We start from the raw sequence: 17,294 nt of genomic DNA on the forward strand, positions 1-17,294 counted from the left end.
TTCCAGTGGCGTTCCATGTGTCATCGGTAAGACCCGTTGAGAGACCAACGTTGATTGGTTCAGAGCACAACTGACGAGCAGCGGCAGAGTTGATGCGCAGGGGGAGGGGGGGGGGTGTTCTCAACCTCGCATTCTTTCTTCGCGGCCTCTGAGATCCGCTTCGGCAGCGCGCGAAACACAATCTTGACCCGAGGAATACACCAGTCCACCACTACACGAGTTCCACTACTACACACCTATGTCGAGGATTAGGGTGGCCTCCAGATTCTTTCGTTTTATTAATGATATTGTTGCGGAGTTAAAGTGAAGGAAGACGAAGAGCTGGTGAAGCTGACTGGCGCGCGAGGTGGTCAGCCATCTTGACTATTTTTACAATTCTTCACTGTAAATACATATTGCATATATTCAAACAACCACGTATCATATTGGTGGAGGTGCTGGGTTTCATCTGCGAAACAATACGATGTAACGAGATGACACACAAATAAGGCACAGCCTACTCCTTCGCTCTTGAGTAGGCTGGACGCACAACATACCCTGGCCAAATGGCGAATCAAATAATATTATCATAGCAGTGCCAGAACGCTGGAAAAAAAAAATGTGTAGTGTGCGCAACGTTGTCACGCCTCGATATATGCATGCGGGACACGCTTTACCGGGCGTGCCTGAAGCTGGGAAGTGGTCGAGATGGCAACGCTGGCGTTACCGCGCCATGCGAAACTTCGCCGACTCCGATAAACGTGGAAGTGTATAATTACGCCGCATTAATTCGTTCCTCGACACAAGCGATCGTTCCGCAAGCGTGGACACAAGTCTGCGTGTACAGATGCCTCCACGCATCGTCTGACATGAACATGATGGCCGCGACGTCTATATATTCAACAGGTGATTGCACGACCTCTATGGACGCTCTGCCGTTCATCCCACCTCCAAAGAGATAAAACGCGCGTCGCGGGCGTTACCGTTGACGACGAGCTGCGCCGTGAAGCTGTCGCTGCCGAAGGCGTTCCTCGCCGTGCACGTGTAGTTCCCCACGTCGTCCGGTTCGAGACTGGCTATGAGCAGAGTGGCGCTTCCCTTGGTTTGAGACGAAGTCGAGACGCGCCCGGTCTCTGCGACGGTGCGGCCGTCCTTCTGCCAGCCGATGGAGTAAGAGTCCGAGGACGATCCTTTCTTGACCGAGCACACGACGATGACTTCCTCACCCAGAGCGATTTCCGGTGGGAACGAGAACCTCCGAATCGACGGGGGTGCTGAAAACGAAGTCCCGATGAACGAACAAGTTTCGTTCAACAAATAACGCCGATTAGCTTGGATCGGGCAGAGAATGGAAGCTTACCGTTAGCCGAAGCAACACGGATACTCGAAGTGAGCAGAGCGATTGACAGGTAGTAGTAATTGAAGCCCATCGTAAGACAAGCGTTCGTATCTCGGCGCGCAACTTGCAGTCTGAAACTGCGATGCGCTCTGCAAACGCTGCCCAAAGAGCGCAGTCAGGATTTGTGGACAACTAGCGCCGCGTGGTGGGCGTGCGCAGAAACGCTTGCGAGTCCGGTTGGTTTCAGTGTGCCAAGGCGCGCGCTTCACTTGAATGCGGGCACCCCGTTTCAAAGGAGAAGGCGTCACTTCATGATCATCATCATTATAAATGATCATCATTATCATAGCGACATCAACATCATCAACGAAATACAGCCTTTGGACAAATGAAAAACTTTGACTCCGTTAGAATAAAGAAAGGTTACAGCTCGCGTAGTGCGCATCAAGCGTCACGAGCACGAGCGCGCGAGATGTCGACAGTTCCTCTGTTGCGTTTTTACATTCTCTTCATGCGGTTAAACGCTACACGCACATAAAATAGCTACATATTCGTCAAACGCTACGTACACGTAAATAACGTATACACGCGGCGACACGGGAAAACTATAGGTGTTCGTGAACGAAAGGCAACGCTCGCGCAATGTCCTGTTATGTACGCGGATTTCAATACGTCCGACCACTGTTCACGGTCCACGCGTTTAGTATACATGATTTTGGAGCGCTGAACAGCATTACACAAGTATAAAGTCTCATGGCAATGAGCTTGGAATGTCATTACATTGACTTTCCTGTCTCCATATGCGCCCAAGCGCTCAAGTTCGATCAAAAGCACATACCATTGATGTGAAGAAAGTTTACGCATCGTATGTAATACCAGCAGATTGAACAAAAGCATGAGAAAAAAAACAGCTTATTTCAGGCTGTGTTTTCCCACAGACCCCCTACGCAATTCGACGCGAAACACGGCATTTCTGAACAGGTTTAATACTACAAATTGGCGCTATTTTAGAACACGTACGTAGCATACGCAAAACATGTCGAATACTTGACTATTTCTGACGGAACGAACCATTGTACAACACTCTGTTATGGATGAGAAGTATCAGACAGGCTTATTATCGCAGCTACGGTGCTCTTTTTTGCCGTGCTGTAGACGCAGTACTTTAGCCGGTACTGGTAAAGCAAGTACTGCGAAATAAAGTTGCTCATTCTCTCTCTCTCAACAAAACTCCCCTGGAAGTGCATTACCCTTGCCAAGTTGTATATGTGCGTCAGTTAATTATCGTTATTCAAATGCGTGTTTCACCTGAAATCAGAAGCGGCAACGTGAGCGAGTCCGTGCCGGCGAAGTTCGCGGCCGAGCAGGTGTAGTTTCCGATGTCGTCGACCTGCACGCCGTCGATGCTCAAGGCAGTGCTGGTCGACTTGGCAGTAACGACGACACGGTCGGAGTTACGGACGGGCTTGCCCTCTTTGTGCCATGTCAGAGTGTACGGTCCCGTCGAGCCTTTCTTCACGAAGCACGTCGCCACGGTTTCTTCGCCCAACGAGAGTTCGTTCGGAAATCCAGAGCTCTGTAACCTCGGCGCTCCTGGAATGTCATGCTGGGAGTCACTTTTATGAGAGCTAATATGTCACTTCTGAGAAACTGCCGAAAGCTTCCGATGTCCTAACATGTGGAGCCTCTCGGTAATGGAGCTTAGAACGACTAAGTACGGCTAGTTGGTACGGATTCATGATAAAAGAAGGCAGGAGTGCAGACATGGCGTTGTGCTGTCCTGGTAGCTTGCTCCGAGTCTGCAGGCTTACCTTCTTTCATCATATCTACGTAATGTCATCGTGGTAATTGATCTTCGAGTAGTCTGCGCCGTCACTCGTCATTTGTGCCAGCTAAAGAATTTTCTTGCTTCTGATTAGTCCGCATGTACGACGACCAATACAAATGCCTCACCTGAAGAGAGATCACAATAACGAAGGCTACCCCCCCCCCCTCCCCCCCCCCCCAAAAAAAAACACACTTTCTCGTAAGCAGCGAAGTAGTCGATCATGGTGTTTTGTCAGCGCGCTAATGTGAACTCACTCAACCTCGAAGCTACTTAGTGTATCAGTTATGGAATTATAGTTCGAAATACGATGTTTAACGTATACGTTTTACGGGAACCTGTCGTATATAGTAACAATCGAACACTTTCAAATTTAAGTACCGATATCGAATTGGCGATATTTGACTACATCTGCTATATCGTTACATGATAACCAGTCGTGTAACGCCTTCTCATAACTGCGTTATGTCTCATTTCATTTGGAGGAGCTAATGAAAGGTCAATTGCACTGTCGTGATTGGCAACTTCTCGACGCTTACCTTGCATTTGAAGGGAACCCGGAGACGATGCGAAGATGAGGCATAACGTCGTGTACACACCTACGCGAAGCGACATCGCCCAGGGCGGTGCACCAATTTCACTGAACCAAATCAACCGCCCCGAAAGGCTGACTGCCGCTATGAGCAGAGTGAAGTCGAAAACCGACTTGCTGGAGAGAGCGAGTGAGACGGCAGAAACCGCCACTGGGTGGACCACTAGCGGCACCTACTGCCGCTTATTGCAACTTGAGCGCCGAGCAGTTTAAATACCGCCGCGATTTCCTTTACATCTCTATATCTGGGATACCTGAAGTCAAACTCGGTGATCCTGAGTCTCCGTAAACAGAGACGCGCGTAGGGTTCCCCATTGGGCGAAGGGGAGCTGGCCCCCTCTTTAGCTGGCCCCCTCTTCCCAACCGATTCCCACCGAGGCCTTTGCGATCAGAACGCAGCGCAATGACCAAGTATTAGAAAAAAGATAGCAGCAGCACTCCTCCCTCACCCCCCCCCCCCTCTCTCTTCACGCACGCCTATTTATTTATTTATTTATTTATTTATTTATTTGTGACACCCTGTTTAGGATGCAGTTTGTACATTGTAGAGGAGAGGGGCGGAAATACATCGTAAGAGCAATATATATACAGGATTATTTGTAACAGATTACCCAGGGAACAACACTACGTAACAGTAAATTAATACACAAACAGTACACTAAACAGTCAATGTGCACTAATAAGCATATAATTATACCTCTAGTGCTATTAATTATTTCATATTGATTATTTTTTAAAACGAGTGGGGACGGTGATTGCTACTAATGGCACAGGTAGATTATTCCAATCGATTGAGGTCCTAGGAACGAATTATTGTGAACATGCTATGGTGTCATGACGAGGTACGTTAACTCTACGTACGTGAACATGACGAGCTGTATAGTGAGGCGCACGGTGGATCCAAAGGGATCGAAGGGGTGTTTGTAACGATGTCGGGATATTATAAAACGAGGTAGACCGCTGTTACTTGCATTACCAATCAATTTAAGGTGCGCGCAGGGTACGGCAAAAGGGAGGCACACGTAGCCTCTCCCTCCTTCCTCCCACACACAGGGAAAAAAGAGACTGTCATGCAATGTGAGTGACATATTTTCATTGAAACATGAATTTAGACTTGCATTTCTTCCTTTACCACAATGCCTGTGATGCTGCGAGATGGCACAACACCTGCTACATTTCTAGAAAGGTAGGGAAGGAACAAAGTGCCAGTCATACGGGTTCTCAATAATCTCGGCATCATTACAAGCGTAGATCAGTGTTAGCGGATCGAAACGCGCACCGCAGTCACTGAGAGCTCTTGGTTATTGGCGTTGAATGGTCTCGCCGAAACAGTTCAAAGTCAAGCTGAAATCAGTACAAACAAGCGCGCTGTTGACAGGCTCCCCGGAGCAGTTCACTGTTTAAACAAACAATTCAGAGAAGCATGTGAGATGTTCGTTCATCTGTCGTTGGTCTTGCCTGTCACGGCCTTTAGGTGATCGCTTGTTGCCAAGTGTCACCTTATGAAAATTTATGCACGTAAATATTGCGCACTCGTACTCGAACTCAAAGCCGCCATTTGCAGAAGAGTTGTGATATGGGTCAGTTGGTACATATTCTTGAGGATTGGAACCAGCTAAAAAACAATTAAAAATAATTGTTGGGGTTTTACGTCCCAAAACCACGAGATGATTACGAGAAACGCCGTAGTGCAGGGCTCCGGAAATTTCGACCACCAGGGGCTCAAGTACACGGGGCTCAAGCATTTTCGCCACCATCGAAAATGCGGCCGCCGCGACCGGGATTCGATCCCACGACGTTCGGGTCAGCAGTCGAGCACCGTAACCTCTAGACCACCGTGGCCGGTCAGCTAAAGGGCGAAGCACAGAGAAGTGGCACACACAACGACTGGACCAGTCGTTGTGCGTGACACTTCTCTCCTCTGTGCTTCTTCTGTTGGATGATTCCGATCCTCAAGACGATTTGCAGAAAGCTCATTCATGATTTCTCAGAACCTTCGCACAGTCGCGCGGGCATTGCACACTCGTAGCTAAATGGATACAACGCACGCGCGCAATATCGCCTTCCTGAAGCAGACGAGGTAACCCACGGCCCTCTCTGTCTTCTTTTCTTTCGCTGTCTTTGTCACAGTGTGGTTTACTCTTTTCAATAAGTGATAGAGAAACAACCATAATCGTAAGGCCCCCTGGTTACTGTACATAAGCGGTAAAACAGCTTATCGTTGTTCCGATGGTGTTCAAGTTGACCGGCGATTCGAGACTGTTCGGTGCAGCGTCAGTAATGACGACTTCATATATATCGCGGCTCACTGAAATGAATAATATGGCTAGGATGGCATCCGGTCACACTGACTAAGAAAAGGCAGCGCACAAGGACAAAAACACAAACAAGAAACGTTGGTGTCGTGTTCTTCTTCTAATCACAATAATATCTGGGGTTTAACGTCCCAAAACCACGATTTGATTAACAGGGACACCGTAGTGGAGGACTCCGGAAATCTCGACCACATGGGGTTCTTTAAAGTGCACCTAAATCTAAGTACGCGGGTCTCAAACATTTTCACCTCCATCGAAAATGCAGCCGGCGCGGCAGGGATTCGATCCCGCGACCTGTTCTTCTTCTACTATGTGCATTTCTCATTGTGCGCTGCACCTTGTTAACCAGATTATCACGGCTTGTTGGTGTCGCTATGTTATTGGCAAGACACGTATACATCATTATGTATACGTGAATTTCATCGTGATCTGTGGTTTGAGGGTGGCGAGCACAGATTTATACACACCGCCCCAGACATTCGTTCTCAGGCGGATCGCGACAGACACACTTCAAAAATTATTCGACACCAAGCACCCCCCCCCCCCCCCCCCGGATTGATGTTCTGGACAAGCCCCTAGCAGCGAGTGGTGGTTTTTCTTTAAAAAATGTCCAGAACATGTAAACTCAAATCGAACGTCAACTTAAGTGACTCGGCAGTCACAGTGTGTCAAGTTATTTCCACCCGTAATGACCAGTGGATTGTGCTAATAACGAGCCGATCGGATAACTCGCGCCAAGTAATGAACAGTGACGCCCTTGTCTGCCCTCTCTTTGTCCCTCATTTCCAGTTGCGCTGCTCAAACTGGCGTTAGCTATGAGCCAACTAGCGCCGTTTAATACCGTTTTGAAGTAACGATCTCAGCCGTATACCTGTAACAGCGAGGAATGCGGAGAAGCTGTCGCTCCCGGCCGCGTTTCGGGCATTGCAGGTGTAGTTTCCGCTGTCTGATGCCGACACGTCCACGATGGTGAGCGTGGACACCGGGCCTCCCTTATGCGACGTCACTGAGGTCCTGGATGAGTCGTGTGCCAGGGGCACACCGTTTTTCCACCACGACAGTTCGAACGGGCCAGCGCTTCCCTTGGACACTATGCAGCCCACGTGGGCAGTGTCTCCGGGAGACAAGTTGGCGGGAAATTTGAACTCCTGTATTTTGGGAACGTCTGGAAGTGAATTTAGAGTAGTTATTTATCTCTGTTTCTTTCTCTCATCGACGGAAGTTTACTTCGGAGAAGCGTGACAATGCATCCCGCATGCTACGCGAAGTAACGATGCTTTCTAGCGGTCTTTCTAGAGCATATACAACACTGGTCAGTATCATAGACAGGTCTAATTTTGTATAGTGAAACAATGAAATAAAGTTTTGGAAACCTTCTCTATGAGTGATGAGTCAACGATGGTAAAACGACTGTAATGCGCTGAAATACAGATACGTTCTTTATGGATTCTATGGCACACATTCTCGCGCATGCGTACCATGAACAACCGACAGACACGCACTAACGTGTTTATCCTAAACGATCATACTTTCTAATAGTTCGAACTTTGACCTACCGCTGATACACTAGGTCTAGTGTTGCTATTTAAATGTCATTGACGACGTCGTCGGAGGTTTTCCATACAGGGTCTGGGCAAAGGTTCTGAGAGCGTAATACGACTGGCGCATCAAAAATAAAGCAAGGAAATGAAAGAAATTGCAATCGTACCTGAAGAGGCACTCGAACCCACCACCACTGCAACAGCCCAGACCAAAGTCTGCGTGAATTCGTGGGCAAGCATTTCTGAAGAGCTCCCAACAGGACCCAAGACTGCCCAGGCTCACGCAATTTGTCCGTTTGTCACTGAGAGAGGATACACTGGCGCTAGCAGCACAAAGAGAAGGCAAGCAGCAGATGCATTCAAGACGAGCAGCGGACTAGTAGCGCCGCGTATCCGCGTTAACAAGAACCACAAATGGCGCGAAAAAGTGAAAGGTGCGAGCGATTTCCGAGTCGCCGAGGGTGCTGTTCTGGTAGCGCTGTGTTGAAAATTGAACGCTGGTATCGTGAACGTGTGAGAGAGGAACCTGTATCATGTGTTCTGCACGTATGATCATTTGTTGACGGAGAAATAGACTAAATGAACGAAGGTAGAAAGTGAATCGGAAGCGAGTCACCGAGGTGCCATTCCTACAGCTGAAATGGATCCGGTTCCGAGAGCAGAGTATTGAAAAGTGAGGGTGAGGGGGGGAGAGGTAGCAAACGCAGCAGGTATGTGAAAGGCCCACGCATCATTGCACGCATCACCATCACAGCTGACATCTTGCGGGCCTGCAGGCCATCAACTAGTACACTGAACACTAAGTCTACTCGAGCAACAACCCTCATGTGTTGATACAAAGACGAAGGCTTGCGCTGACATCCTTCATGATTACTGTCGCAATGTACGGGTTTCGTTTCGCACTGGGCAGTGCAAAGGTGATCAGTCGGACAAGACCGTTCGCGACAATGCAGTTTCCTAACTTCAATGTAACGTGCGCAGTAGTCTGATGCAAGTGTCACGAATCGACCATTCCAAAAGAAAATGTATTTCTATAACAAAGGAGGCCGCGAGTAACGAAACACGTCTTCAAACGCCAAAGTGATTACACACCACACGCGTCGTCCACGAGTTTCTTGCTATCTACTGTGCGGCGGTGGTTCTTGTTGCCTTCTGCACTGCAGAAGGCAGCGCCACCTTGCTTTTCATATAATTAACAATGACAATATTAAGCTAGAGACCGCGTGTGTGTGCTTCCTCTTTTTTCGTTTACGTTATCTTCCCTCACAGATTAAAATAGTTAACTTACACTAACTCGCCCAATTTTCTGTGTTGTCACTAGCCCGAAAGCACAAACTAGATTTTGAAGAGAACAGACTTCTGGGCGTGTTGGTTCGGTATATTCAATGAAGCCATGGCGCTCGTCCTGCCCTCTTCCTTGGCGTCTATGTTTGCAGCGCTATGGCTTCAGTGAATGGACTTTAAAACTCTTGGAGTCTCTAGATTCTTGACCATTCAAATCCATCTGCCCAACTTTCCGCCCAACCATGCGTGTACCCATCCACCATTTCGTCCCATCCGAAACGTCTTCGTTTCGAATAATCAGTTTTCGCAATCAAACTAAGCGAGACGCCATCTGATTACCGTTGATGATGAGGGCTGCCGTGACGCTGTCGGTCCCGTAGTCGTTGCTGGCGACGCACGTGTAGTTGGCCACGTCTTCGGCGCGGAGGCTCGAGATGCGCAATGCCGCGCTGGTCTTTGATCGTGCCGCGATGGACACGCGTTCGCTCTCTCGTATATCCTTGCCGTCTTTTAACCACGTGATGCGGTAAGGTCCTGCGGTGCCCTTCTTCACGAAACAGCCGACCAGTATCTCTTCACCCAGTGACACCTCTGAGGGGAACGCGAATTCCCTGAGCTCGGGAGGGCCACCTGGAAATACGCGTGCTGCTCGTTCACAAAGAATCCGCGTGTGGCTTTGAGGAAAGGTTCGTAATAAAGAACTTTAGTTTTTCCATAGACTTCCTACCGTTTGCGTTCTTACGTGTTACCGGAGGTGGGAGAGATGGTAGTGACATCGTGTGGCGTTTTCTCCAACTACAATACATTTGGAAAAAAATCTTCCGTCTCCTCGGTGTATTCGTGAAAATGAAATAATGAAAGTACTGTGAATCATTCATTATCGAGCTGGCAATACTTTACACGAGCAGTCAAGAAACGCGTGTAAGTCACAGGAAAGTTATTTTTGTGTGTCTATGGTGATGTTCTAATGAAATGAACAGACAATGAAGCTAAGGAATGTATAGGTGACATTACTTTTATATTTAAAAACGTAAACGGTAAGTAGTCTATGGACAAACTAGAATTCCCGAATAGTAACCTTAGTTCGCTTACCGATGTCAGCAGCACAGCATAACCCGGTGAGAAGCAACCCGTAGAATTCAGCTGAGATTCGCATGTTCTTGAGAAAACTTTAGGCAATGTTGCAACGGGAATGTGCCAATCGGCGTTGACACACAAGGGGCGCACTCTCAGGGCCGAGCCAAGAGTCGTGATGGTACAGCTGCACGTTCGCTGACGGGGAATAAGCGGCCAGTCGAAGGCAGCGCGAGAATATATTCGGCTGCATTAGGGTGGCTAGAAGGGGAGGTGTGCTGAGCGCGGCGGCCAGCCATAGGAGAGGGTGGTCCTCTTTCGCGTGATCGCCGCTAGGGCACAACATAGCGCTACCATCTGGGGCGCCGTCAGCGTTTCCGCGGAGAGAGGCTAATCCGGCTGTCAACGCCTGGCCGGCGGTTTGTAGTTATTGTGTAATTTGCTGCGAACTGTTGGCGTGTGCTGTTGATTCATGAGTGCTGTGTGCTGGCAAAGATGCCGTCTACCTCAAAGAAAAAAACTCAGCGTTGGTGCTTCGTGCCAGCGTGTGAAAAAATGTCCCTTTTCTGGGCACCGACTTGCCAAGAACTGTTCTTGAAGTGGGCACGCGCAGTCTTGGGCAGTAACGCGTTACTGGTAACTAGTTACTTTTTAAGTAACTTATGACTGTAACTAGTTACTTTTAATTTAGAGAAACTTGTAACTGTAAAACTGTTACTTTTTTGCACAGTGTAGCGAGAAAGCAGCAGCGCGCGAAACTGACGAGAGCAAGCAATACCGTGCACTAGCGAAGCAACTTTTTAAAACCTCTTTGGGACTGATTGTAAAAGGTTTACTCCGACTTGACGCAACCATTATTAACAAAATGACACAGATGTTTCGCCTGCTATGCATGTTGCATCCTCAGGTTGTTGCAAGCCGATGCGTTGCGGCAAATTAACCGCGATTTCAGGAGTTTTCTTCACCCCCCCCCCCCCCCCCGTGGTCTGGCTTTCGCGTGAACACATGCCCCAAGGTATAATGGGGCTTAAAAACGGTTTGTATGCCCAGCGGATGCAGAGCTCTCCGAACAGGGTTTGATACACCTTGAACATAGCGAATACACACAATGGACGCAGTCTTCACTCGTGACCATGGGCGTCCGGAGGGGGGTGCAAGGGGGGCGGCTGCCCCCCCTTGGAATTTCGGATAATATTTTTCTATGCAGTTGCGATAAGCTACATAGCTTGATTAGCACACTCAGGTCCTGGCCTTCAGTTTTGCCATTCCATTTCGCGCGTTACAAACTACTGACTAATCCTGCCTGTCACGTCACGGCAGTGAAAGAAAGGCTACCAGTGCTGAATGCCCCCCCCCCCTCCCTTGCGTATGCACCCCCCTGCAAAAAGTTCTGCGGACGCCCTTGCTCGTGACGCACTCCCTGTTCCTCTTCGCATGCATTTCTGGGTATCGTTAATAAGCGTCCTAGGATACTGCTGTCGTCCCAGTGCATCAACCACGTTTTCCAGTTACAGCATTCTAGGGCGTTTTCTGATGCGTACACAACGATTCCTTGTGTTCGCCCCCCTTTTAGGTTTCCATCGTCTAGAGTTTACCACGTGCAATTTTGACTACCCGCATGCCTTCGTATGTTTTTAATAAATAAATAAAACATTTGTTTTGTGATCTATTACTTATTTTATACTGCAACGAAAAAGTAATGACGTTACTTTTTCACAGTAACTGTAACAGGTTACTTTTGGAAACTCTAGCTGTAACTAATTGTAACAGAGTTACTTTTTTGGCTTAGGTAACTGTAACACTTACTTTTTACTGGTAACGTGCCCATGACTCGCGCCATTCCGAGGGCTGACAAACCACTTCAAGAGAATTCCGCTGTTTGCGCAAAGCATTGGCGCAAACAGCGAATGAACGACAAAAACTCAGAAAAATGAATGACAAAAAAGTCAAAAGAATAAAGCCTTGCCTGATGTGAGACAAGCCACGGAAACGATCAAGTGCATTCTGTTGCACACAGTAAAGTTTCTTTACCTAGTAACGTACATGTTGCGTTTATTTGAAAAGACTACCGAACGTTGTATTACAATGTATGCCATGGTTTAATTCATATTTAAAGAAAAGCGGCATATTCATATTTATAGAAAACCGTGGTTTAATCCTGATTTGGTTGGCGTAAATCAAGTTATCTGCTTTCACGCGTAATGAGGCGCACGAATAAAACGATCAGAGCGCATTGGAGCATAATTAAGCCCCGCTCTCCCAGTAGTAGCGCTTCAATACGGCTTTCTAAGAGGCCTGCTTGCTTTCCGTCGGAACAAAACTCGGCTCTGTACCCCGTATTTCAAAACCGCATGATAACAGTAGCGCAACACAAGCTCTGCGCTGACTAAGGAACTGCATTATCGCCTAAAGTTTCATATAATTTGGTAACGCATTTCCACTAAAGCGTTCTGGATCCCTGCCGAGAACGGGGAACGGCCACGTTCGCTGACGGCGCCCCCGACGACAGCGCCGCCCCGCGGCATTCACGCGAATGGCGGCCAACTTTTGCCGCCCGGTCATCACACCTCCCCTTCTAGCCACCCTAGCTGCATACTCTGGCAGCCTGGACAACTACGGCCACCTAGTGGCGAAGACTTCAACCGCGTCCCGCGCCAATTTTAAAAACGCACGTGGCACATGCTTCCGTTTTTTGGAAGTAAACCAAGTTCTTGTTTAGTGCTCGTAAAATGTGTCTGTGAGTTTTAAGTGTAAGTGTAACTTACACAAACACCATCAGCGGTCAAAGCGTCGAAAAAATCCTACATCCAGTGACCCGAGCCCCACGACTACTAATGCACAAACTGCATGCAGTCTTTGACGAGGTTTTTTGGGGCCTGCATTGTACCCGCGGCTATAGGCACACGGAGCGAAATTTTCGCTATGTAGCTTAAACAGATCGCCTATGCCAGATGGGAGAAACTCGAAATATCGTTCGTACATTGCGAATACGCCTATAACAAGCAGTAATACACATTAAAATAGTACATCAAGAAGTTTATACGACGGCAAAAGCGCGAAAAAAACTAAATAAAAAAAAGAGCATCACAACGGACGAGGAATGCAGTATGAGCGTTCGCCGTTTCGTTTCTATGTACAAAACCGCGTACCACACTGCGCGATAACAATCGTAGGCGGACCCTATACCGCAAGCAGGGTGTCGGAACGAAATGTTTTTCGTTTCGGTTTTAGTTTCGTTCAACCGCAAAAAGTTCCGTTCCGTTTCTGTTCCGGAACGAAAAAAAAATGTTCCGTAACGGTTCGTAACGGTTTTTTTTTATGGAAAATTTGAAGTTAAGCTGTCGTCGCCGGGCTCATCGTCGTCTGATGGCGACGATTTTCTTGCGGCGGGGATGGAAGGGATTTTCGACGTGTCGAATCACTTCAGGTTTGACCCGCTGGCGAGGAGCGATTCGTCGGGAAGCGCGTCAAAACAGAAATGGCGGCTACGACGTCATCATAACTTGTACCGGCTGCAACGGTTACGTAGGGGAAGTAGGGGGGTCACCTAGGGTCACCTCCGAGGGTGTCAATGCAATAGGTGCGGCCTATAATGCTGGATCGCGCTCGCGAACTTCAAAATTCATATAAAATACCTTCCAAGCTTTATTCGCTGTCGATATTTTGCAGATGGTACACGCACGTACACGGGAATCGATCCAGCAGGCCATCTCGGCCGCGAAATTTTGTGTCAGTACCCCTTTAAGGTAATCATAACGAACATTGGATTTGTGATGTAGTTACTTGCCCTGCTCTTAGGAAAGTGGGACAAGGGTAAAATACATTCTTCAGAGGAGCAGAAGTAACTGTACCACGAATTTCTACCAACTAGCACAAACCAGTATTAATATGAAAGTCATAGTATTTATTTTCTCAAAAGACAAATACGAATTTTTTAGTGGGCTCGGTGCTTTGTGTCAAGGGAGTGAGCACGATCTCAGAAGCAGCACGTCATTGAGTGTACTCTCTGATGTGCGAGACCGCTATTCTGATAAAGAGATCGCCAGGCCTGCGCGACACACGCAGCACAGTCACAACGAAAGCTGGAAGAGCGGACTTTGTAGAGCTCGCTGGAGAGTCTCTTGGGGCAATAATACAAGTACACATGCAAGGTACCCACTACGCCATAAATCATCCCAATTCTTCTGAAGTAGAGAAGTTCCCCCTATTCCATTTTTCGTCATTCTTCGAAGTCTCGTGGTACACGCTACACATCTGTAAGGCATTATGTGCACTTTGCGCTGTGACTGATGATGATAAAGAATTATGGCTGAGCACTTTGCAGTGGACGGGAAGCAGTGTGGCGGAATGGGCGCCTCCATTCCATTTCAATTCCATTGCGGGGAATTAGAACTTGCCGCAATTCCATTCCTTTCAATTCCTCGGAATGAAAAAAAACTTAGCCCATTCTCACTTCGGGATAGGCCGGGCAGTTCAGTTCCCATGCTGTAATTCCTCGACGTAGGAAATGCATATTGATAGTTTTATCGAGTTAAGAATGAACGCCCCATAAAGCTGATGTCAACACATGCATTGAGAACTGCAAAAGTACGCAAGACACGTTACCAGAGTCGATGGATAATAGTTTGGTGGCATATCTCGTGCAGTACAACCACCCTACTAATTCCCATAGGGGCAGTTCTCCCGCTACCTATAGTATTTGCATGGTCAGCATGTTTGAACAAATGGTGGTGTTTTAATATTGTTTGTGCTTAAATGCGTTAATGCTAAAACGACGACGTAGCCTATTTTTATGCTGACAAAAGTAGTATTCAAGAAGACTAAGCAGTTCTGCCACGCATCTGGAGCGGTTGTAAATATGGAGAAAAATAAGATTTGGTTAATGAGGAATAAGACCCTCTAGATCTGCTGGTATTAGTTGGAACAGTGCACCGCTCGGGCACCTTCTGCCTTTGTATCGAATACGGAACACTGGGCCGCACTGCTCGTCAGCACTCACGCTTGTCAAGCGCTCCTCGCAAGCATAGAAGCACTAGCGTGGCACTGTGGTGGAAGACCCGACTGCCACGCAGAGGGCGCGGGTTGAAATGCCATCCGATCCTAGAAATTTGTTTCTAATTTATTTTGTTATATCACGCGATAGCGGTCACTGACACCGGCGGCGGTGGACAACTATGGCGCCAAAATCAGCCGTTATGATCTCATAACAGCTTTCGCTGTAACAAACTTCAGCGCCGACAATGCCCTCTCCACGGTGGCCTGCGTGAAAGGCGCGCAATAATCCACTTGCGTTAGTATAAACATCTCTGGTTGCCACTGTTTTCGTTTCTCGCACAATTTCAACATATCTTTGCTTTGGAATTCCTGCCTGGGGTACGCGCTAATACCGTACCCTGAGATATGCTCACATTGCACGAGCTCAGTTGCTCCGGATTGCGAAGTTTTCTCGTGAACCGAAAAACGATTGAAAAAGTTTCGTTTTCACTCCGGAACGAAATAATAAATAAAGTTTCGGTTACGTTTTCGTTCCAGTCCAAAATATCGTTTTTTTCGTTTTTCGTTTTCGGTTTTCGTTCCGTTCCGACACCCTGACCGCAAGTAACAGTGAAGGCCGCTCGATGCGGAATGGGTTTTCGATGCCGTTCTTTTTTTTCTGACTCATTGATCAAACCTGGTCGATCTCGTGAAAATCGAAACCTCTTGCGCAATAACATGATTTTACTACTGACGTTCTCCAAGTGGGACTTAGTAAAACTAATCACTTAAAAAAATACGCATATTGACGTTATCCAAGTCAGACTTACTAAAACTAATCAATTAAAAAAATTACACATACTCGCACGCAAGTTGTGGCAGCAGTGTAAGCGTTATACGTGCAAGTCCGTGAATGTACGCACGGTACGTAGCTTTGCTGTTAGCTACAAACCGACTATTTCAGATGAACCCGCTTTGTCAGGTTTTCTTTTTTTTATGTACAGGACACACAGGCAGATTTACGGGTGATAGAGCCATAGAAAGCGCACGCTCTCAAATACTCAATTCACCTGCGACAACCAAGGGCAGCGTCAGGGCGTCGCTTCCTTCGGCGTTTGTAGCTTTACAGGTGTAGTTGGCTACGTCTTCGACTCGGATTCCGTCTATCGCGATCGTTGTTCCTGTCGCCTTGACGCTCGTCTTCACGCGAGCGGTGTCCTTGACTTCCTGGCCGTTTCTGTGCCACGTCATCGTGTAGGGTCCATCGGAGCCCTTTTTCACAAAACACGTTGCCATGGTATCCTCTCCCAACGATAGATCGCTAGGAAATCCACTGGTCCTCAGTTTTGGTGGGCCTGAAACCCAAATGGTATGAGGGAAACCGTGCCACTGCTATACGCGCTCAGAAGCGCGGCCGTCCTCCAAATTGTAATTAGTATGTTATTATTCACAGACTTATTTAAATACACCTCTACGACGAAGGGTAAGGTGCCCGAAAATAATTTTACGAAATTCGCTAGCCAAACTTTTATAAGGCCATCGATACCTGGGATTCAGAGACCTAATCAGAGCCACCGACGACTCTGATTACTGAAAATTGGAGGATTCAACGCAATATATATATATATATATATATATATATATATATATATATATATATATATATATATATATATATATATATATATATATATATATATATATATTATATATATATATATATATATATATCTGTTTCTTTTTTTGCTCTCTAAATTTCAACTAAGAACTGGCCGTCGGGTGTAGAATGATAGTCGTCGGTACGATGATTATTAACTGCATCATCTAATCAGCCATTAAGCCACTTTTTGTGCACATTAACAATGAGAATTAATCTGTTTAATACGTAGCATAGCCCTTGCCAAGAAACTGAGAGTAGCGCTGCATGATTTTAAAAAATACGGGCTCGAAATGTGTGGCGGCGACCATGCTCTTCCAGTGAACAATGTTTAGGCACTGCATATAAGTTGGTCCTCGTCTCAGATTTGGAAATTTTCCGGCGCTTGAAATGTTTTTCTGACTCTGGGACTAAGTGTAAACACTACACTTATTGATGCTTATAAAGTGTTCTTGAAAAGCTCAATTTCCTGGTTTTTATGCGAAGATCTCCTCAGTGGTGGGACTGCTGGTACGTCAGCGCAGCATACGTCATGTACTTGAGCATTCGCATGCTATCTCTCTTTTCCCTGCATTTCGACCTGTTGTCCTCGGTGTCCCAGTTCTAACTGAGGAAATGCTTATAGGAAATTTCGGCATCAAGCTACATTTTTTTTTTTTTTTGTGGAACATAGCGAAACCAATCTGCGTCGCACAAATTCTGAATGCTTTACTT

General features: G+C 47.2%; 1 protein-coding gene across 7 annotated transcripts in view; it reads right to left on the minus strand.

Annotated features, from left to right (window-relative positions):
- Window positions 1–17,294, minus strand: part of LOC119372182 (Down syndrome cell adhesion molecule) — a 212,355-nt gene that overhangs the window by 127,766 nt on the left and 67,295 nt on the right. Inside the window, exons 1-2 of one of the 7 annotated variants that reach the window (XM_037642647.2) lie at window positions 7,759–7,854; window positions 6,922–7,215 (exon numbers count right to left, since the gene is read on the minus strand). The exons of 3 other annotated variants lie outside the window; for them this stretch is intronic. In XM_037642647.2, the coding sequence (XP_037498575.1) occupies window positions 6,922–7,215; window positions 7,759–7,831 (367 nt within the window). In that variant the 5' untranslated portion in view covers window positions 7,832–7,854. Of the gene's footprint in view, window positions 1–962; window positions 1,254–1,339; window positions 1,434–2,626; window positions 2,912–3,682; window positions 3,784–6,921; window positions 7,216–7,758; window positions 7,855–15,993; window positions 16,279–17,294 lie in introns of those variants that run through there. 3 more of the 7 variants (XM_049419801.1, XM_049419802.1, XM_049419804.1) reach the window with 3 other exon arrangements.

Source organism: Rhipicephalus sanguineus, chromosome 10, assembly GCF_013339695.2.
Source record: "Rhipicephalus sanguineus isolate Rsan-2018 chromosome 10, BIME_Rsan_1.4, whole genome shotgun sequence".
NCBI lineage: Eukaryota > Metazoa > Arthropoda > Arachnida > Ixodida > Ixodidae > Rhipicephalus > Rhipicephalus sanguineus.